Below are 24,255 nucleotides of genomic sequence, written 5' to 3'. Positions count from 1 at the left end.
AGTTCAGTTTATTCAAACTAGTGGTCTATAAAATACATTAACCAGATGACCTCATTAACTCAGGGATGCAGTGGCAGACAGCCTATCAAATAAATGTATTTCCAGCAGTTGCTCATAACCTTTTTGTATATGAGTATTTCTTTGGCAACTGATGTTTTTCTCATACCATTCTTAAAATATATAGGTGGACTAAAAAGAAATAGTCTAGCAGCCAGTTTTCCATGAATCTACCACAAGGTTTAGATAAAAGCAGCTAGACTAAATAAAGGCTAGTCTTTAAAAATTATATTGTTTATCTAGATGTCCTAGTAGCACCTGAAAACTGCAGGTTAAATTCATTTTAAGTTAATAATGATAGTCATTAAAACAAACCCTTGGAATTATAGAAACCCAGCATTATTTTTGCATAGCGTAATTCTGCATGTTTACTTGGATACGAGTCCCAATAGTTTCATTGGCACTTGTTGTTACCTGCCATCAAGTTGACTTCAACTTCTGGTGACCTGATGAATGAGAGACCTTCAGGTCATCCTGATATCAACAGCCCTGCTCAGGTCTTGTACACTAAGGGCTGTGGCTTTCTTGATTGGTCTATCCGCCTGTAAGGCAGACTTCTTCTTTTCCTACAGCCTTCTACTTTGCCAAGTGTTGTTGTCTTTTCTAATGAGTCATGTCTTCCTGTGTGTCCAAAGTATGACAGTGTCCATTTAATCATCTTGGCTTCTAGGGAGAGTTCAGGTTTGATTTAATTTGTCTTTTTGAAAATCAAAGGCTTTTTTTAAACATTTCCCTTTGATTTCTCAGATCTAATGGAAGAGATCTCTTGTTCTATCCTTTTAAAAATTGCCATCTTTATTTCTTTGCATTAGCTGTTATGACAGTCCCTGCTCAAAAGTCACTGAACAGTTGCAGTCAGGATTTTGAACCTATTTTTGACTCCTTTTACTTTTGCTTCTTTTACTTTTATCACTTTCTGCTTCGGATCTTGTTTCTGCAGAGATAATCGAACTTTTCCTTATTCCTCTTTGAATTATGTAGTCTGTTTGATGTCTGAATTGGCCATCAGGTTCTTTGTTTTTTGATCTTGGGCCACATCCTCCAAATAAGTTTGATTCTGCTCTGTTACCTACCATACTTTTGCATTTCAATTGCCCATGGTTACAGTATATTGGTGTGTGGTCTATCTCCTCCTTGATTCAGCATAGAAACATTTTCTTTTCCTGCCTCTGTAATTGGAGCATCAACTCAAATGAATTTTCCTTCCAGTCTTATTGATATTATCCAGTCATAGATTTGGCCTAGGATCAAGAAACAAAGCAGGAGAGTGAATTCTGTGAAGCCACAATTTGTTCACTGCAAACACATTCTTCAAGTAACCAAAGAAAAGATAACACACATGGACATCACTTCATGGCCAATATAGACATTTTGAGGCAAATAATGCAAAGGGATATTATAGCAACTTTGTAGCATCAACTTGAGGCAAATAATGCAAAGTGATATTGTAGCACCTTTCAAACTAACTGAGAGGGAAAGGTTGTAACATAAGAAAGAAACTCTGCTAGAACATGGCCACATAGCCCCAAAAACCCACAAAAAAAACTATGTTGTAACATAAGCTTTCCCAAAGGCAGAAGAAGTCCCAGGATGGCCGGGAAAGAGGAACAGGCATGTGCCTGTTCCTCCTCTTCCCTGCCCTCTGTGTACCATGAAAAATGGCTTCGCGTGGTATCTGAGTGTTGAACTGGCATTTCAAAGATGCAGGGTGAACCAAGTTCCACTCACAGCAGTGACCTATGATGAACTTGAGGCAAATAACGCAAAGGGATATTGTAGCACCTTTGAGAGTAATTGAGAGGTAAAAGTTGTAATATAAGTCTTCATAGACTGAGCCTATTCCTCCTCTCCCCCACCCTCCGTGTGCCACAAAAATTAGTTTTGTGTGCCATATCTGTAACGTGTGCCATAGGTTTGCCACCAGAGATGTAGGGCTTTCCAGGTAATGACCAACACATTATACTGTGCCCGGAAACTAATTGATACTCAATGGAGTGATTTATTATTGGTGTGCTATGATCACTCCCTGATGTACCAATTGAGCTACCAAGTGAAGTTTTGAATCTAAGTACAGAGGTAGCCCAATGTACAGCACATTGCAAAAGTCCAGCCTTGAGGTTACCAGCATGAGCACTTCATTTCTAGGAAAGTCATGCCACAGGTGCCATTACAACCAATGCTGTTAAATGTTAGTACCTTTGATCGGTTCTATTAAGCATGTTGAAGAAGTTTCATTCAACTAAATTGTTGAATTTAGTTGGCATGACTCACTCAAAGTTCAGCAATTTCAGACTTGTGTGTTTTACTGTCTCCTTCAGGTATATGCGACTCAAATCTTAATTATGTCTGAATCATGCCTGAGATATTAGTTCTTGAATGAAGATTGTCATTAAAATCTAATGGTGTGTGCACAGTGCTGTATATGCAGAACACTTCTTAAAACAGATCAGTTACTTGGCAGAGAAGTAAATCATTGGGGTATGACCCATTCAAAGTTCAGCAATTTCAGAGTTATGTGCTACACTGTCCCTTTCAGGTGTATGCAGCTCAAATCTTAATTATATCTGAATCAAGCTCAGGTTATTAGCTCTTTGGATTACTTTATTCCTTTTTTTGGGGGGGGGGGTCATAAAATACTGCAGGAGGAAGATTAGGTAAAACATTATTCTTGTTCTTATTACTTGTAATTAAGTTTTGAAATGTAAATTATGTCCTCTGTGTACTGATGTACTTGGAAAACAAACTCTCTTCTAAACGTAAAACAACACCTCTACATTTACATACTGACATCCATAATGTATGCTATAAAGGATGAAATTCATGATCTGTTCTAAAATTTCATGGAAAAATATGTAGGCTTAAAAGGGAAATGTAATCTAAACATATATGCTAAATTGTGTGGAATTTAAGCAGAATGTTTTGATTGCTATAAGTAACATTCTCAAATTAGCATTTAGTTTTTGATGTACAAATGCACAAGATGCTTAAACTTTTGATAGCAGCCTTGGTAAATTTCTCATCATATGGACTTGTTAAAGTGTTGTAGCTACTCAGCCAGTTCTTAACTTGAACTTACTAGCTTTAAATAATATCTGACATAATAATGTTTAAAGTTAATTCACTACATAACACTTCTCAAAAGCAGGATTCCCAGGATTTGTAATATATGCACCTCAGTACTGAAGAGTAGGTCAGTCTGTTGAAAAGTGCTTGAATAGTCTGCACAGACTTGGGTTTTGAAAGAGATGCTCTTTAGTCTTTGCAACTTTGGTGGTGATCCTAAGCCATTGAACAGGAGCTGTGTTCCTGACTTCATTTGTTGCCAGCTAAAACTACCCTTGATTAATCCCTAGATGTTCAGGCACCCATGAAATTGGTTTAAAATAATTACTTCAAAGAGACAACAAGGCTTGTGTTCTCTACTAGTTTGACTCTGGAGAGTTCCTTGTGTGTGTGTGTGTGTGTGTGTGTACCTTCAAGTCATCTTTGACCTATGGTGACCGCATGAATTTCACAGGGTTTTCTTAGGCAAGGAAGACTCAGACAGAGGTGGTTTTGGCCCTGTGATCAGGAGTAAGGCTGTAAAAGTGGTTCTGATTCCCAAGGGGTTGTCTACACAGGTGAAAAAAATCATACTAATTGTGTACTGGGGCAGGTGGAACAAGCAACAAAGCTTTGAATTGACTACAGTTCTTTTTAATGCTTGTGGGGAGTTTTGCATGGATGGGAGAGATTAATGGAAGGGTACCTGGGCCAGACAATCATTCCTGCCACGAAAGGCTACTTCACCTGTTTGTGCAGCCAACCCTCCATTTTTCTGGCCTGGGGTTATTTGCAAATTTGATTAATATGTTCTCTCTAGGAATGTTTAGGTCCTCCAGCATGACTCTATGGCCAACTTTCACCAGATGTTATGCTGGAGGACTTAGAAATTCCTAGAGAGAACACTGCAGCAGAATAAAAAAAAATAGTTCTCAGCATCACTGATCAGTTTTGTGGCACTTTAAAAACTTGAAAAAAATCCACACAAACTTTGGTGGACTGTTTATCAGGACCGCTCTGATAACAAAACCCAGTGTATGGCTTCAGCTCTTTCCACAGACATTTATAGTGAATGGATGTCTTGGTAGGGGCATACATATGCCTAAATTCATATGTTAGCCCCAAGTAAAGTAGATCCATTCAATCAAACTGAAATTATTGATTTATCAACTGTACTACTGTGCTCTGGTGGGATTAATATTTGGATTTAGGTCAAAGTGTGCACAGTTCCAGGAATAGGGTTATGTGGGTTTGGTCACTGGTAAGGTTAGCCAGTTAAAGCCTTCAGTATGATTCATGTCAAGCTGTGTCTTCTCATAAGGAGTTATACAAGACGTTGCATGATGTTACTAGTAGCTCTTACATAGCAGTTCATAGAAGTGTTATTGTCAGAATTTCTTTAGCTTGTGCATATTTCTTTATAAATCTATGAATATAATTATGTTCATTATCTAGGAATATGATAATATGCATTAAAACAGTGTACTAACTAGATCTCTTTATATTTTACTGTTGACAGAAGTCTGCTGAAATGGTGATTAATGAGATCGTTATGTTTCATTTGCAGGATCCTTCTTACTGGGTGAACATTCACCATCTGGAGTACACAGATGGGGGAATCCTGGACCCAGATGACATCCTAGCAGATGTTGTAGAAGACAAAGATAAGGTTGATGGAGAATTAATACTTTATTTTTAACTAGAAATTGTCAGATCGAATTAGGATCTGATTTGACTCTGTTGTAACCTTATATAACTTAATCTATGCAATATCCATGTGACATTGTGATGTTGGTTTGAAATACCCAAAATAATAATAATAATATTTTTAAAAAGCTGTCTTTTGTTGTGTGCAAAATATAACTAAAGCATTCCCACTTTTTTTGTTAATAGGTCAACTGCAACAACAAAAATCTTTTGTGACTTTTTCAGCTTCTCAGAACTAATGGTCAGTGAGGTCAGTCACTGGTTTAAGAGCTGATATCTGTTAATTTGGATTCAGCTGTGATGTGTCTGTGGCTAACTATTGCCGCTAAAGAAATTCACATACATATACAGATTTCAGATGATTTGCAGTTTGAAATCACTGAGTTTACAATTTGAATAGAAGTTAGGAGAGACTGGTGCACAGGATGGATTTTTCCATGGGTATAAGTTCATGGAGTGAAAATGTAGGATATAGAAACACCACTGGAAAGGGGCAGGGGGTTTCTTGCCTCTCTTCTTCTTGTTACATCCCTTGAAAACCCCTTTCTGAGGGTAAGGAAACCACCCTGAATAGGCAATGTTTTAATGTGGGAAGTTGAAGCAGAGTCAGTAATAACAAACAAAAACAAACAAACAAGCTTCATTTATATACTGCTTCATACCACCTAAACAGTGTCTAAGCAGTTTACAATTGTAAGCTAATTTGCCCCCAACAATCTGGGTACTCATTTTAGCGACCTCAGAAGGATGCATGCCTGAGTCAAGCTTGAGCCCTTTTTGCTGGTCTTGAACTCGCAACCTTGTGGTTTTGAGTGAGTGGCTGCAGTACTGTACAGGCATTTAACCACTGCACCACCAGGGCTCTCCAAGCAAATTACTTGATAAACCTTTGCAGTGTCTTTCTGATTCATTCATTCACTCATTCATTCAGACAGTCTTCTTTAACTATAACTTATGAGTATACAAGTATTTCACTCTTTCTTTTTAACATTAAAAAAGTAAATTCATTTCTTATATATCTGTAATAAATTCTATGTCCTTCTAGTTTGTCGTTAATTTTAATTAATTAGTTCATTTTAATTTGCAGTGTCTTAATATTTGTTTGCATGAAGTTGTAGTTTAGTAGTTCTTCTTGACAAAATTTGATTTAACTTACTGGTCTTTTAAGTTTTGTTAGCACTGAACCTTCAAAAAAATAATAAAATACCTCAGCACGACCTTGCTTGCTCCATAGAATGACTTGTTGCAGTCAACTGTGAAATGAAATGCATGTGAAAAAAGAGAATATATATATTAAAAAAACCTAGTGTCCTTTTGGTAGGCTTCTTAGGTAGGAGATACTATGAGTAGGAATTAAACTGAATGGGGCTTAGTGGGCATGCCTTGTGATTCCTCTGTTGTGTGCTCACCCTTTCACTGTTCTATATTTTCTGGGGGGGGGGGGGGGGGGGATATCAGAAATTATAAATTCTGAAATATTATTAGATTGCGATTAGAGTTTTTGGATAAATTGTAAGTGCTCAGCATTTCTGGTAGCAATGTTTCTATTAGGCTAATATCTTTGGTTTCTCAAAGATGGGAGAAAAGAATGCGACAACATCCATTTCTTTTTGTCACACTGCCAAATAAAATAAAAGAACACCCCCCCCATGTATCTAAAAGCATAAGTATGTCTATTAGTTTGTGACATGACATGTATTTTGTGAAAGTGTGTTGGGCACTTTGAGCGATTTCAGAATCGTAGAGCTGTCACAGAGAAAAAACTGGAGATGTTTTTGGATGTAAGGCTAAAACTTGTGTGTGTTTTTAAATTTAAGAAGACACAAATTTGAATAATGTGCAGTTTCTAACTTCAGAAAATTACAGTATAATTAAACGTGACAGGCTGTACATGTTTACTGTGTCTTGTTGCTAATTAACTGTTGAGATTTTAGAGGAGCACTGGCTAACAGCTGTTTGAGGTAACAGGAATGTGGAAGGCTTTGGAGGTGATGAGCAAAACAACAAAGTATTGTGGAATAATGAAACCCTTGAAGTTTACTGCCCTTTTGAGAAGCCACCTATTCATGTAGGGTAGTTCTTTTAGGAGAATAGGAAAGATGTTTGATCAGAAAGAAGATTAAGCATGTGCTTTCCAAACACCTGAATTTCCTTGGCTTCTCGTCTCTTACATGTCTTCCAGGCTGCGTTAACCAAATATTTCTTCAACTAAATGTGTCTTCAATGTCTTTTCTTTCCCCCTTTGGTCTTCCTTCCAAGATCAGCCTTTTCTTGTGTATAGTTAAAAGAACTTTGCCATCTTAAAGGTCTTCAAATCTCCAATTTTTCCACAGTGTTAACAAAGCCCACTTCATGGATTGGTTTCTGCTTTATTTTCTGCTAGTTAAAAGTGCCCTTCCTTTAGTGTACTTAATGCTCTTTTCTTTTCCATTCACTTTCCTTCTGTTTATGTATAATGGGTTGGTCATGGGCTGCACATGACCGCTAAGGATGTTTTTGCAGTTTATGAAGTCCCCCATCCCATACCCTGAAAAAGTTTTAAAAAACAACAACCCAAAATGCTGTTCCATCTATTTGAAGGTTGGTAAATACCCAAGTTCTCCTCCTATGAACTTCTTTTAGCACTCTTAGCAAACCAGTCTTGCTTAAGAGTGCAAAGAAATCTTGCATACTGATTTCCCAGACTTACGGCTATGTCTCTGAAGTCTACATTCTTGCTTAACTTTACCTCTTGATCTTTGGTATAGAGATGAACTGAACCTCCCTCACATGAATGTGGCGCAGCTAATAATATATGCAGAGCACTATATAGAGCAGGCTTGTGCAACACTGAAAGACTAGAAGGCTACATTAGCCTTTCAGGAGTCCTTGGAGGGCCACTCCCCACTGCACTTGCTCCCACTTAAAGAAGTTATTTTGCTCCCAAATGCCTTGTAGAAGATATGAGGCATGTTCTAGAGATTTTCCTGTGCCCCCAGAGGGCATTTCTGGCATGTCGAGGCAAAAGGATTTTGCCAACTTAATTTTAGAGTCATGTAGATCCTCCTCCCACTCCTCAAGTCTGTAGTAGTGGTTGTTGTTCAGGAATGCTTGGAAAAAATGATCCACACATTGTTTTCATCCCTGTGTTTTAGCTTCTCCTGTAAGACCCATCTCAAACAAATAACAGATAGCCATAATAAGACATGCATGGGATGAACAAATCCATGAAAGCATGATATTATGCTTAAATTGCTGCAAGGTCTTCTTATCTCTGGTCCATTTTGGTTTATTTAGACTTGTATGGGGAGGTTTGGGTGGTAAGGTTGATTGAGTGGGTGCAAGGGCTGGTTAATTCATCTCTTCATGAAGGGTGGTGGTGACAAGTGCCTTTAAAGAGCCAACAGTATGACTAATCCTGAAATAGCCCTTAAATATTTTTGAATTTTAGTCTACTAATTCAACATTGCATTTTGGTGAGACTTGATTTAGTAGTTAGAACTGTATAATATAACTTGAAACATTGTTTTTGTCCTTGTGGAAAACTGAGTGATTGAGAATGAGCAATTTTGCTGTTGTGTTAATAAAATCTAATATAGAACTTGAATGAGATGACAAACAAAATATTATGCATGTACAAGTAGACCTATACTAGTTAATCTGCTGTTCTCATTTCATTTTGCAAAATGATTTTATTGCCTTTTTAAAATAAATCTGTCACATGCTCGTAATATTGAAATAATTTAACACATTTGATTTTACGCATACATTTTCTAAAATTAACTGCCTTTTTCACACTAATCTGTCTTGTCTCTAATTGGGTTGAAATGTGCGAAATGGAGAGAGATTTGATAGAGAGCAATTTTTCAAAGAGAAGCTTAGCAACAGTCAACTATTACACATTATAGGAATGTTTTGGTCCAGAAGGGTAAAAGGCAAAGAAAGATACCTCTGCTAACAGTGGGCATCACTTTTGTACTGGGATGTGTCCTATAGGTTAAATACAGTATTTTCATATTATTAATCTTTGGATGCTGGATGCTTTTGTTTGTTTTGAAAAGGATACTTGATGTTCTATAAACATAGTGGGATACTCTATGCCTTCTTTTTATAGTGGTTCTCTTGTGTTTAAATTATTGGTTGATGCATTTATGTTTCTCATCATATCTTGATGCCCAAGAACAGAGGTCCCACAGGACCTTTCTCCAGTTTGCTAGTCTGATACCCCTCCTACGTACTGCCAGAAGGAGCTGGTAAAGGGTTGTGAGCATTGTATGATGACACTTTCCCAGAAATGTCTTTCTCTTGCTGCCTTGAAGGTTTTTACTTAGCACTAGAGAATGAAAAGAATGGGAAGAATGTATGGTGATGTATGCATTAGCACAACCACTCCTATAGCCACTTGTAGTCTTAGACCAGTGCAAGAACCTGGGAATGATGTTTGTGTGTGTATGCATGCATGCATGCATGCGTGGTGTTCTACTAGGAATGTGCTTCTCAACTATAGACAAGGGTTACAGAATCATCAGTGTATGAAAGCCTGGAGTGATGTGGGGATATTTGCAGTTGGGGCTAATGTGTGTAATTTTGCTGTTGCTGTAAGGTTTCTTTCAATGCCCAAAGGAATTCACTGATGCCTTTGAAGAATAGGCTTATCTACAACAGTTTATTTGCAGGCTTATGTACAGTTCCATGGTCATATATAATACAGAGAGAGAGAGAGAGAGAGAGAGAGAGGTAAAGCGCAAGCGCACTATAGCAATATCACCTATTCCCACTCCAAATCTAGTTTTCCAAATTCATTTTGGCTAGTTGTAATTGCTGACAGACATCTGCTCTTGTAACAAATTTTGGTGAGTTTCAAAGTATAACATATATCAAGTGGAGATATCAGATATTTCATCTTGCACCTCTATAATAAAAACTGTTTTATAAAAGTGAGAGGTGAAAAGCCAGAGGTTTGTGTAATCTTTGCTGGTTTTGTCCCTTGAGGCAATAGGCTGCAAAACGTGGTAATTTCCAGATTATAGAATAGCCTTCATTTCCTCTGAGCTGCTCTTTTCAATTTTACCTCCTACTGTTGCTGTGGAAAGTAAAAGGAGCAACCCTGGTGGAAAGAAAGTTGTTGGCAATTGTCCTCAGGCAGCAAAATAATCATAGGAGAAGCAGTTTAGTGCTGATAAAACACTTGGGTTGCCTTGTTAACTGCTGCTATGCTAAACACATCTCTGGGAGCCATGGAAGGGGTGTTGGGTTGGAGTTTTGTTTTTTAGCAAGTTGGAGAAAGACTTGAGTGGTACTTAACATGCAAGACCTGTGACATGTGGTGACATGATTTGCCAACCATATAGAACAGGGCTACTGTCGTGCAACTATTTGGGGCTATAAAAGATGTACGGGAGGCACTCATTTTACACTACACTTTGTGATCTTCTGTTTGTTCTAATTTATTTGAAGCATTGCTTTGGGTAATATATTGAGAATCATGGATGTGGAGATAATGTCAACATCTCTGTTGAAGCACTGGCAATAACTTTTTAATAGATCAAGTGGAAATGTCTGAAGAGATGAAGAGGCTGCTGTTGCAAGAGTTCTGTACTTTATTTCCACAGCTGTCTAGGTAGTATCTGTAGGTGCTTTCTCCTCCAAAACCCAAGCACAAATACTGCAGAAATAATGTTGTGTGACATTTATATCCCATCTTTTCTTTATTGCTGCATACTAGTTTTGGTGGGCTTATATGCAAAAAGGAACAGTGCAGAATTATGGATAGGCAGCTACTAAGATTGCAGTGTTGGAATTGGACGTAAACCATACAAAAAAAGTATTATGTGATGTTTTTTTTGAGTCAGAGCCTACATTTTGTATAGATGTTCTCTCCTGCTATAGTTATGCACATGCTAATCATGCAATCTCTCTGGATTGACTTTTGAAACATTCACTCAAAAACAAGGCTAATCAGCCAAATTTTATGGTAGAACTTTTTTAAACATCTTCTCCTCTTGCCTTTACATCTGAGTTGGAAAGAATCATAGCCTGAATCCAAGAAGTACTGTGCACTTAAGTTTAGACCCATTGAATCAATTTAATGTATTTGTTGACTGACCATTGCTTCAGGAGGTCTGTTGTATTTGGTACTTGCCATTAGATTTAGGTCCATGTTTATATATGCTGCTGACACACAACTTTGTCCTTTCCATCTAACTACAAGAAAATTGTCCTGGTGCTGAACCAATATCTGTTGTCATAGGACTGAGGATGAGGAGAAAAGAATTGAAACTTAAGGCAGACAAGACAGACACACTCTTGATCGGTTAGAAGACATGGGATTACATTTCCCCCAAAGCCTAAAGTTTTTAGCTTGGGCATACCCTTGAAATCGCTCCAGGTTTTGGCAGTGGCCAGGAGTGTGCTTGCACATTTAAGACTAGAGCACGTTTTCCTTGAGATGTCAGATGTTGTTATAGTAGTCTATGTAGTGCAGCCTTTGAAAACTGTTCAGCAAATCCAAAATGCTCTGTTTATAGAATCATAGAATCATAGGGAGCATATAACTCCCTCAATGAAACAGCTTCAACGGCTACTGGTCCAACACCAAATTCAGAGTCTGGTTGTGATATTTACAGCCTATACAGGTTGGATCCAGACTGTCTGAAATCACTGTCTCCCTGTATGAGCCTGCCCGAGCCTTACAGTCTTTGAGGAAGGGCTTTCTTTCTGACCTGCCACCCTTAGAGGCCCATATGATGAGGATATGGAAGAGAACCTTCTCAGTGGCTGCTCCTAAACTATGGGATCTCCTCCTAAGGGAAGCTTGGTTGGCCCTATCTCTGCCCTCTTTTTGCCAAAGAGCTTCCTGTTTAAACAGGCCTTCATCCTTAAATGATTGGAGTAGAAGAACATGCAGAAGGTATACTGTTTTTAATAGGTAATATGTGTTTCATATTTTAATTATTTTAATTAATATGCTAATTAATTAATTTTAATTTTAATTAATAAGTTAATTAACATTTTAATGTTATTGTTTTAATGGCATTGATTGCTGAATGCTCTTATACTTTTTGCTACATTTTATTTTAGCTGGTTTGTTTTAACTTGTAAGCCACTTTGAGCTCCATTTTATGAGAAAGTCTAACAAATGATATATACACATGCATGCACATACATATTCACATACACACACAAATATATTTTCAGTTAGTCCTTCTTGTGCATCTGTAGATGGGCTAGCTAATGGGAGACATGGGTGGAGAGCAGCATGCCTTGAGGCAGGTTGCAAGCATCTACTGATCGATTGATTCACCATTCTCTGAAGCCCTTCTTCTCTTTTCTGGCAGTTGACTGTGGGAGAATGAAGAATCGTCATTGCACCCCCTTATGTTTTGTGTCTGGAGTCGAGTACGTCCCCCTACCCCCCTTTTGGTCTGCCACTGATAACTTGCTACCTCTCTGTCTTATAAAAGGAAGTTTTAGGAATTGGCAGCAGAGGGCTGGATCTGCCACGTGCACAACCTTGTAACATGGCTTCAGTAACAGGTTCAAGGGATGCGGTGTGAAAAGTTGCCGTATCTTCAGTCATGAAAGTGGTAATTTCTTGGTATCAGGAAGACACTGTGCCTGTGAGCACACTGACATTGCAACTTCAGTTATGGGGTTGCCGAGTAAGTTAAAGGCTGAAGTAAAGTAGTTAGAATTGGGAGAAAGCTAATGCAGAGGAGATGGTACTATGGAGCCCTCTCTCCACAATAACCACATCCATGACTACACCTCCTTCTCCATTTTGTTAAAACTCCCCCCCCCCATGTGCTCTCTTCAGTCACTAATGATACCACCTGTTGGGAATTTTTCCCTCTTCCCAGCTGTTTGAGCAAATCTTTACAATCTATTGATTCTTGTAGTGTTATATTTGCAGCAATTTGTTTGAAACTAATGTAGAAAAGCATATACAATTTACCATTTTAAACAGTGCATCTAAATTACATTTCTCTTAAACAGCATGGGTCATTTGTTAAGTTGTATTTTTTTAAGTCTCTGATTGTGAGAAGAGAAGAAATGCATGAAAAGCTTAATTATATAAATTATCTTTATTCAACAAATTCCCAGTGTAAGGTATGAATGTAGGTAATTGCCAAAGCTCAATTTTAAGGATCAGCAATTCATAAATGTTTTTAAAAATGGATTTAATGCCATAACTCAACTTGTTGTTAAATGAATTGTAATTTTTATGTTGTGGTTTGTCATGATTTCTTAAGATCTCTCCATTTGAGTTACTTTCTGCTTTCTATTTTTATTAGGTTTGGTTTCTCTCTCCATCTCTCCTTCTTTCTCTCTCATGTGTATTTATATTGATATATAGTCTCTCATATATATATATATATATATATATATATATATAGAGAGAGAGAGAGAGAGAGAGAGAGAGAGAGTCAGTCCTCCATATCCACAGATTCTACATCCATGGATTCAACCATCCATGGTTGGGAAACATTCACACACAAAAATTCCAAAAAAAGAAACCTTGATTTTGCCATTTTATGTGAGGGATGCCATTTTAATATGCCATTGTATATAAGGAGACTTGCATATTCATGAATTTTGGTAACTATAGGAGGGAGGGGGTGTTCTTGAAACAAAACCCTAGTGAATATTGAGAGTCCACTGTATTTTGGATTTGGTGGCCTAACATGAATGTTAAATATTGACTCCTCACTATTTCTTCAAGCATAAGAACTAACAGAAAATACCAGAGACTTGGAATGGTTGTTGAACAAAGTCAAGGAAGAAAGTGCAAAGGCAGGTCTACAGGTGAACATTTAAAAAAATGAACACAGATTATTTAGATAAATTTGAAATAGACAGCGAAGGCATTGAAATAAATATTTTCTTTTTCTTGGATCAATCATTAGAGTGGAAACAGCAGTCATGAAATTAGATGAAGAGTAGGACTTGGCAGGGCAGTTATGAAGGAACTAGACAGAGTCCTGAAATGTAAAGAAATATCACTGAAATTAGGATGGTTCAAGCCATCATATTTCCTATCTCTATTTATGGGTGTGAAAGCTAGACACTCATTTGAGATGTGGTCCTGGAGAAGAGATCTATAGGTACCTTGGGTTGCTAAAAAGACCAATAACTTGGTCCTAGGGTAAAGCAAGCCTGTACTCTCCCTAGAAGCCAAGATGACTAAACTGAGTCTGTCATACTTTGGACATATCATGAGCAGACAGAACTCACTAGAAAAGATAATAATGCTTGATAAGGTGGAGAGCAGTAGGAAAGAGGAAAACCACTTGCTAGATGTATAGATTCAACCAGGGAAGGCATGGCCCTGAGTCTGCAGGACCTGAGCAGGGCTGCTGAAGTTAGGGTAACTTGGAGGTTTCTCATTCATGAGGTTGCCATAGGTTGAAGTCAACTCAAAGGCAGCTAACAACAATACAAATATGTTAATTCACTGTCTTATACATCTCTGTTTTGAGAAGTGAGGCTGTATGAAATTTTTTTGGTACATCTCATTCACACAATTAAAAGTACCACTTCTCAATGTATCTGAGTGCTCTGCTCTTGTTATGGTTGAACAGTTCAGCTTTTGCAGGGAGGAAAGAGCTACTTCAGACTTAGCATTACCACGGTTAAGCGATTAACAGCACACCAGAGGTTTTTTGGGGTGTGTGTGTTCTGCACTCCCCCAACTCCTCCTTCCTTTAACTAGCTTCAATCAGTGATTAAGGGTGAATCCTGGTTAGTGCTAGCCACAACTAATGTTAAGAATAGGATAGGAGTGAGTGTGGGTATTTGAGAAGGAAGAAATGGTATAGATGTTTTTTTGTGTGTGTGGCCTTTTTGTAGTGCATTCCTTAATCTCCAGATGTATTTATGCACCATTTCCTTGGTTTTCTGCACTTTGGCTTGGTGATGAACTGTGGCATTGCTATGGTGATAATTTTAAAAACTTTGCACCTGTTTCTGCTTTTGTCTTCTCTTGCTTTTAAAACATTAATGATGATGATGCTTTTTCAGCTAAAGCATTGTGGGGCACTTCTGAATATTGACAGCATAATGCTTGTTCTTACTAGTAGCAGTCTGTTCATAAATTATATCTGTGCACTTCCTTTCAGAGGAAACATTTAATATAATAGTGTTAGTGATAATAAAAAATAAATAAGCTTATCATATTTTTGGCAACAGCTATATTTCATGCACCTTAAAAGCTTAAACAAATTCCAGAGAAATCAGGACTGTTTAAGTCTGTGCTCATTTGTTAAAAAAATGCAGGTTGATATTTGGCTGATTTATTTGTAGGTGGCAAGGTTCATGTTGTCTTCTGTGTTTATTAAAAATGTATTTTTGTACATTTCTCTAGATGTTATGAACTACAAACCATCATCCTCACTGGGAGTAGTGGCTAGAGTTGGGGGTAGTTATAGTTGGACACATCTGGTGGACCTCAAGTTGGCAGAAGCTGCTCCAGATCTAACACTTTGAAGTTCTGGATAACCACGTGCATTTTATGTACAACATTTTTGTTTTCTACATAAAACCCATCACACAAATTTTGCAAAACAAAATCTTAAACAAAATGTTTAAAAGCTTCAAGCTGATTATGAACTGTAATAAACTTAGCTACAAGTTGATGAACTGTAAGAAATCTAGCATTTCTTCAATTTTCAGACTTGTTTAGTAGCAAGAGAAAGGTTAGAAATGAAGAAACCAACCATATTATAGTAAAAATAACAAGCTAGTCTGCATTTATAATTTAGCCTCCCTTGCAATGTCAAGCATGCACAAAAAGCAGTTGTTTTCAAGAGAGAAAATGAGCAGGGAAGAATCACAAGATTCACTGAATAGTCATGTTGCTTTACAAGATGTTGTCTAATCAATTTGATTTTCTGGGCTCTTGCCATCAGGAGTTTATCATTGTCATGGATGTCTCAAAACTGAAGGCTTGCATAACAGTTTTGTGAGTTTTCTGGAAAGGTTACTGAAAAATTTAAATGTATAAATAATGTTATTTACTTTAGCACATTTGTTTTAAATTTTATATTCAAACACATTGGACCATTTATGTAGACATAATTTAAAGAAATATTTCCAATAATGTAAATAAAATAGTAGTTGCTTTCCTTATATTTAACAAAAAATGACTATATTTGTGATATATATATATATATATATATATATATAAACTGCAGTTATGCGTTATATATAGCTGCAGTGAATATATATATGTATGTGTGTGTGTGTGTGTGTGTATATATATATATATATATATATATATAGTACACATAGCTTAAGAGAGCTGTACCTGATGTATCAACAATTTAACTTTCTTTTGCTAAGATGTAGTATGTTTCAGCTTTATTCTCACTCCCTACAACACTCATCAGTTCTATACACCAGCTGCACCCCTTCCTAGTATTGGAGAACCTAAAGATGGCATAAGAGCCAACATGGTGTAGTGGTTTGAGTGTTGGACTAGGACACTAGGAGACCATGGTTCGAATCCCTGCTTGATTATGAAAACCCACTGAGTGACCTTGGGCAAGTCACATCCACTCAGCTTACATATGAAACTGCCTTACACTGAATAAGATCTAATTTTGCTCTTTATACCTCCTCATCCCTGCGGCTGAGGAAAGCCTGGACTCAGCAAGCCAGTTTGCTGACCAAAGTCTTGCTGAAAGCTCTCCGGTTGTGGTGGCTTGATGCTGCAGGAGGTCTTGGACATGCACTGAGATGTTATCCAGTTTTTCGTGGGGAGAAATCTGATTCCCATAAAAGGTTTCCCATCTTGTATCAGATAAACCTGGAATTCCATTGGTGTAGAAGTGGCATTACTTTGAAATTCATAAACTGCAAATGTTGCTGAAAACACACTGTGTCTTTTGCAGAAAGAGCATGGCTGCAGACAGTACTGTAATATGGCATGTTACTTTGTATTTGGCTTACTTGAAGTCTCCTTCTCCAAAGTTAAGCCTCTTAATATTGGCTGGAGCTTCAAAGATCCTCCATATTGTAGAATTTTTACTTAATTTCCTGCATTAAAAATGAGGTCTCAGACTACAGTGATTAATTAGACTATCACAATGTGGTTAATTATGACATAGACTGTATACATTTCAAATTGTAATTAGCCTTTCATGAATAACTATGGGAATGTAAGTTAATAAACATCCTTGCTTAATACTATGTAACTTATAATACATTCAGGATAAGAGATTGAGTCTATAGTAATTTTAAGCTGTCTTAAAATAATGAAAAGCTGTTATAAAAATGTAATTTCTGGCTCATTTAGTGTTTGTACTTTAAGGTGCTAAATTGGGATTGTTCTGTTTGGTATTGCTTTAGTTCTAAAAGCTCCCCCCTTTTCATTTGGTTAGACAGGGCCTATGGGACTGTTTAATATAGGTTGGTGGGTAATGTATCAATTCTTACACTGGTGAAGTGAGAGTTTTACTGTTAGGTGGAGATAACCCAGTCCAACATTCAAGTCTGTTTTTTGAATACCAGTGGCCTGTTACAGACTGCCAAAATAAAGCTGCTTCGGGTCTCTTTGGAGGTATGCTATTTAAATGATGCATGCATCCTAAGAATCCAGAAGCTGCACCAAAAGCTGCACTCCGGTGCTTAGGAATGGAGTGTGGGGCTTGGCGCGACCTCTGGACCTTAGGACCCATGCATCATTTAAATAGAATGCCTCCAAAGAGACCCGAAGCAGCTTTATTTGGCAGTCTGTAACAGGCCAATGTTTGACTCGTTTGGGGGGGGGGATACCCTAACTTGACCTTATATGTTTAATAACAAGGGGCTTACTTCATGAGTAACAATAACCAGCTCCGCTTATTCCAGAATAGGATTCAGAACGTCTTGTTCAGAGTTTGTGGCTTTCCAGTTTGGCCAGACACACACACTTAAAAAAGAATTGTGAGCAAGTGTAATTTATTTTTATTTATAACAGTTTTACTAATTGATGTTGGCCAGAAAACGTTCTCGAAAAGAGAGGTTTTCAAGAAGAAGGCAAGTAATTGAGCAGACTTCTACACAATAAAGCCATGACAGTCATCTTGAAGATCATTAGCATTTGCTGATATTGTAGCTTGGCTACACTGTAGCTGTGTTTGTCATTGAGTGTTGTGAAATAGGCTGTGTTCTACACCGGCTCTTACATTTTCACTAGTAAATCAGCCATACATGAAGTACTCCTTTTGCACAGCATATGGAACTTTTACCTGGGGTCTTAGCCACTGGTGCTGTCCTCTTCGTGGCTACTCATTAGAAAAAATGAATCCTATGGACACCAGCAATCAGAAAGAGGCCAATAGCATTTCCTTTCAGTGCCGTAGACACCCCCAGTGTTCAGACTGGAACAAAAATGCTTAGCTTGTGGTATACCTACTTAGGGTGTTGTTAGTGGTTCTTGAGATATATCTTTCAACTTCTTGTTCTTCAGGTGAACAACATCTTATAAGTACCTTTCTCATAGTACGAAAATTTGATTCTGAATTGTAGTTCTGATGAAAATGTATTGGGATCTTGACAATGGAAGGAGCACTTCTCCTGTATTCACTTGAGGATTAAGGGGTGTGGTAAAGGCCTTCTCTGTATTACCTCTGGGAATAAGTCATTGTAGGAGGATACTAGAGGAGCCTTCTCTACCATGGTGACCCATGTCAGGAATGCCCTCTCCTAGGTGCTCGGATTGCCACATGCACTGGCTTCATTCAGGCACCAAGTTAAAACATATCCTTTTTTTTGAAGCCTAGTTGATTTATTCAAAATTGTACAAGTACATGGTTTAAAGCTGTTCTAACTACTTTAAATTGTTAAATAGTTTAATAGGCCTTAACTATTTACATTATGCTATATGGTTGAATTGATTTTATTTGTCCAGTACATTGTACTGTTGATCCTATAGTATGAAGTATCATGTGATTATTTTAATAAATAAATGGATAATTTGGTCGGACACACTTCTATTTCTCTGCTGCGTAGTTTGATTGATAAGAGAATGTTACTCTTCTCTTTCAAGCCACTGCCTGTTATGTTCATGCATTGTACATGGAATCATCACTTCAACTATAGGCTTACCTTTAAAAAGTAATGTTTCTTTTGGCATGTCTGTTGGAATTTGTCCAGCACAGAGAACATGGGGGTGGAATACACTTCTAACCGCTTCAGTCAGTGAACTGTATTGGGTTCTTCTGTTTATCTATACACTGCCTGTTCCATTCTTGTTGCAGCTGCAGTATGCAGGCTGCAACAAGGTGATTCACCTTCCTAAAAATCAGTGGGTGCTTGAAATTCTTGGAACTTTAATTAAGGATACCACAAAGTAGGTGTAGGAATTATGGGAAGAGTATGAGAGGAAAGGGAGGAGTTGGACAGTTAGTTGTGATGGGGTGGAAGGAAGAAAAATGCCAACTGCTCAAAACAGTCATCTCTTGTAATGGACATGCATATGAATTGTACAAACAGTTGCAATGACTCCATATCTTGGGCTCCTTTGTCAAATTAATTACTCTCCAGTTTTTCTGATTCTACTTATTGAAAGTGTATTTCTTCTCTGCTTCTCTCTTCTTCAGTTGTGAACTGTCCTTTCCAGTAGTGCATTCTTTCACCTTCCGTCCATTTTGTACAGTACTGCTTTAATAGTGAGGTTGGCCTTCATTCTTCATGAGTGTTCAAAATGAGTTGTATTTTTGGTTTTGATTCATCAGAAAAGGTGAATCTGATAGAAACTTATGAAATAACTCCTGTATGCAAAAACTGTTCTGTCTCTCTGTGATTTGTGACCTTACCTTGATTTGCTCTTCATAACTTACTCTGCATAGAGGTGTAGTCAAATTGAGTTTGTAAGGTCTTATTTGGAGAGAGCCATGTTCTTGAGTTGTGTATTGTTTGGGGCTGTAAGAGCTCTGAATTCCCCACAAGGGCAGAAATTTTCTTCTTCCAGGAGCAGTCTTCCCTTCTTTTTTTCCCTGTTGCGTTTTGAATTACATTTTATCACAACCATACTGATGACTTTCCTCATTCTCTTCAAAGCTGAACTATATATTTGATCCCTGAGCAGCTGGAATGATTGTTAACATTATGTGTTCAGAGAAGCACATACCCTGTAAGTGGTATATTATGGTGCACATATCCAGAGATATGTATTTTCATGTTAAAGGTAAATAGTGTTGACAAGTCCGAATCCCAAAGTTTTTTTTTAAAAAGAGCCCAAAATGTAATCATTTGAAAGTGAAATATACAGAACGTAGTATAAGTCTTCCTGTATATCTGAGTGGTATGTCTGGATGAGGTGGTTTGTGCCTTCATTTGTACTGTTAATTGAGAAAATGTATTTATTCTTAGGTCTTATCAATGGCAAGTGTTTGTTCTTAACAATAATACTAGATTCTTAATTTTTATATTGTTGTCGTGAGTTGTTATTTACCTATAGCACCTAAGTCCCTAACCTATCATGGGGTTTTCTTCGCAAGATTTGTTCAGATTTGATTTGCCAGTGTCTTCCTCTGAGAGAGTTTGACTTCCCGAGCTTTCAATGTTCAAGTGGGGATTTGAACCTGTTTCCTCCTGAGTGGTACTCCAGTGGTCAAACCACTCCACCATGCTGGCTATTATTTGAAGTGATTTCAGCTTGTTGCTCTTAACCTAGTTGTGCCTTGGATCGGGTGCTCCTGTTACTACTTACTGCGGCATCTTTACTTTCAGGTACATACTGTTCTCCAACTTGTCTCTTCTCATTTTGGTATGCCTTGCTATTTCTAGCTTTCTTATGTTTAAATAGTTAATTGGTGCCTCACATTTTTTATTAGCTGACAATGTTATGAGGGCTGTATTACCGATAGCTTCAGGATGATGATAGGCATACAGGTTGAACTCCCTTATCCAAAATGCGTGGGAAGAAGTGTTTTGAGATTTTTGATTATTTTAGCTTGGAATATTTACATATCATAATGAGCTATTTTGGAGATGGGACCCAAGTCTAAACATAAATTCATTTATGTTTCATATTGGCCTTAAAACAAGCCTGAAGCTAATTTTACACATAAATTTAAAAATTTTTGTGCATGAAACAAAGTTTATATACAGGTGAACCATCAGAAAGCAAAGGTGTCAGTATCTCAGCCCCATGTGGACAATCTGGATTTGGAATTTTGCATAAGGGCACCAACCTGTCCACTGTATATGTGAGTGGCATGTCTCCATGCACATAAAACCTTTGCAGTGATTGAGTACTGAGACAGAGGTCTCTTTGGTACAGATATTTTAAACAAATCCTACAATAATTCTGTTAAGATTCTTTCAAAAAAGAAACCCTTTTAAGGTACATAAGTAGAACTGTGTTTAGCCTTCAGTAACTCATGAAGGCTCATGATAGTCAGCTAATATTTTTATGTTTAACACAACAAATGTAACAGTGAAAGGAAGGCTAATTTTATCCAATTGAGGAAGAATGCTGTTCATGAGCTATTTTAAAAATTCAGTATAAAGCGTTCTAAAAGGAAAGATTTCCTTGGTCTTATTGAATATATATGGTCACAGCGTTTGATTTTAGTGCATATTTGATAGCCTTCAAAATAATTTCACCAGTGCATATATTAATCCTGCCAAACAGTGGTGAGAGAAAAAACCCAAATTATTACTAAGGATAATTAGTAGAATGAAGCTGAGTTAATAGGTGCGACATCCATTATTTTCTGCCCTGGAGATAAATTTCAAGTGAAGGTGAACATTATAGCCAGGTTTAGCTTTCCTGCTTATTCAAGTCACATGGAGTGGATAGAAGTGTGGCATGTAAAAAAGATTTATTTTCTGCCATTGTTATTACAATTGATTTTGTGGCTGCTGCTAACATTTGTACTGAAGGGGTTTGTAGCTGACTTCTTGATGTCTGTCTAAATTGTATTGATGAGGAAGAGCAAATATATATATATATAATCTGACTGTTCAGAATGTACTGTAACTTTTGGAGTGTTTGTGTTACATTGCTTGCTTCTAGTCATATATAGCACTATTTTGATTGAGATCAAAATAAAAACAGTCATTAAGAAATAAACATTCATGAAGTGAAGACAGACATGAAATCAATATAGTCCTGGGTGGAAAGCAGGGCTGCGGCAGTCAAATAATGTCTGAAAGGGTAAGAACAAAGATCCTGCAGTGGTGTGGGGAAACCTAATAGAGAGGCAGATTTCTTATCTGTTTCAGAAAGGAATCCTCATTGATTTACAGTAGAGATGGTCAACTTATGGCCCTCCAGATTCTGTTGGATTGCAGGCCCATCAGTCTTCACCATTGGCTGTGCTTGCTAGGGTTGATGGGAATGAAATAGACTGGGAGGAGGAAGAAGTCAAAAGTTGCCTTGGTCCCATAACCACAGAGGTTATTACTTTTAATCCTTAAAATGTTGACCTGCTGCATAGGTGGTATACAGCAGACCTTTGTGTCAGACTTCACCGGGTGGACAGAGTGGGGCTTTTAAATTAATGCAGAGTCTTTTTTTTTTAAAGTTTATTGAATAACATACACAACACACAAAAACAGTACAAATAATGTAATAATATGAAAAACTTTACATCAAGACATAAGACACATGAAAACACTAAAAACTAAAGGCTGAAATCCTGTTTAAATAAGAGCTCTTTGCTGACAAAAAGAGAGCAGAGATGGAGCCAAGAGTTCTGGAGCCTAGTTACAGCCACTGAGAAGGCTTCTCCATGTCCTTGCCAGATGAGCCTCTGAAGGTGGGCGAGAGAGAGAGAACCCCCCCCCCATTGAAGAGTGTAATGCTCAGGCAGGCTCATATAGAAAGATGAGTGCTTTCAGATAATCTGAACCTTAGCCATAGAAGGCTTTGTAGGTCATAATTATGCCTGGAAACAGACTGATAGCCAGTGAAGCTGTTAACAAGAGAGTTATATATACTGCTATAACCACCGCTGGGTATAGTTTATAATCTATATCCTAGTCCAGAACAATTAGGACTTGCTGGTCCTAAAAAAATTAGAACAAGCCATCTAATTCAGATTTCGTTCAAAGTGGCCGTGTTACAGACTGCCAAAATAAGCTGCTTCGAGTCTCTTCAGAGGTATGCTGTTAAATGATGCATGGGTCTAAGAGTCCGGAGGTTGTGCCAAAGCCACACTCCATCCTAAGCACTGGAGTGCAGCTTTGGTGCAGCTTCCAGATTCTTAGGATGCACTCACATTAAACAGCATACCTCCAAAGAGACCAAGCAGCTTAATTTTGGGCAGTCCTGTAACAGGCCATAGAACTGCCAGGTGCTTTGAAAACTCTATAGGCGGTCATGAATGACAGCAGAATTCTCCGGTTCATGGTCCTCCGCTCTGATCTTCAGAAGGACACCACCTCTGGTGTTGTTTCCTTTCTTCCTCAAGTTTCGTTTGGGAGGAGAAAGTAGCTTACGCCCTGGACAACGGGCCCTTAGCACAATCCTGGAGATGCTAGGGTTGCCTCAGGCACCATTTCCAGAGGCCCCGCAACCTTAGCGGGTTGTCATGACACCATAGCTGTGCAGCACCTCCAGATGGCACCATAGCTATGACGTCACTGCTGCTCACCATCCAGATGGACACACAACGCTGCGATGTGCTCACCCTGCCACCAGCTGTTTGCGACGGCACTAAAAGGAGTGCTTTCAGCACTACTTTGTTTTCTGTGTAGCCGCGCTGTGCTATTTGGTTGCTGCGGCGCGGCTACGTGAAAAAGAGAGCGGCTACGGGCCGCCTCTTTCTGGCGGTCTGTACTCTGCCTAGATTTAGAAGCATTGTAATGAGAAGCAATAGTGAATTGGCACAGTACACTTAGAAACAGAATCTCATCAAATCCTGCCCTCCATTTTTGACGAACAATTGTGTCTTCTGGCCTGGAATAGTACATTTGCAATGGTGTCTCAGCACATTTGTACTGGTCTGATGCAGAATGATGAACTGTTTTTTCTGTTTTTGTTTTGTTTTGTTATGGATTTACAAATGTAACAAGATAACTTTGATGAGAGGAGGAAATCGGACAGACCGGTAAATGTGACAGATGATATAAGGCTGCATGTAAATTTTAGACCCATTCAGCCATTTCTGAAAGCTACTAGGAGATTTGCCTTACTGACTAAAAATCACTGTATGCAATATTGAATCAGTGCTTTTTGGGAGGTCTTCTAGTCTAGTGAAGAGAGGTCGAAGGTCATAGTAGCTTTGACAAGTAGAAAATATGAAAGTAATTACAGTCTTCATAGACGCCAGTTCCAACATTCACTTTATAATTAAGTTGTGAGTATTGCGTAAAGAGATTCTTTCTCAATGTCGCCAGTGCATTTTGGTGGCTTGTAAACACTTCTAGAAAACTGACAGAAACACTTGAGACTTTACACATGATAAATGGCACTTTCCTGTGCCTTAATTACATAATGTGAGTTTCCAAGCTGTTCAGGCAAGTTAGCTTCAACGT

General features: G+C 37.9%; 1 protein-coding gene across 1 annotated transcript in view; it reads left to right on the top strand.

Annotated features, from left to right (window-relative positions):
- PARD3B (par-3 family cell polarity regulator beta) overlaps positions 1-24,255 on the top strand; it is a 313,146-nt gene that overhangs the window by 38,067 nt on the left and 250,824 nt on the right. Inside the window, exon 2 of the mRNA XM_042474689.1 lies at positions 4,667-4,768. Coding sequence (XP_042330623.1) covers positions 4,667-4,768 — 102 coding nt within the window. The remainder of the gene's footprint in view (positions 1-4,666; positions 4,769-24,255) is intronic.

The sequence above is a fragment of the Sceloporus undulatus genome, chromosome 1, assembly GCF_019175285.1.
Source record: "Sceloporus undulatus isolate JIND9_A2432 ecotype Alabama chromosome 1, SceUnd_v1.1, whole genome shotgun sequence".
In the NCBI taxonomy this organism is placed as follows: Eukaryota; Metazoa; Chordata; class Lepidosauria; order Squamata; family Phrynosomatidae; genus Sceloporus; species Sceloporus undulatus.
Note: the sequence above shows the minus strand (reverse complement) of the source record. Positions and strands in the feature narration are given on the sequence as shown.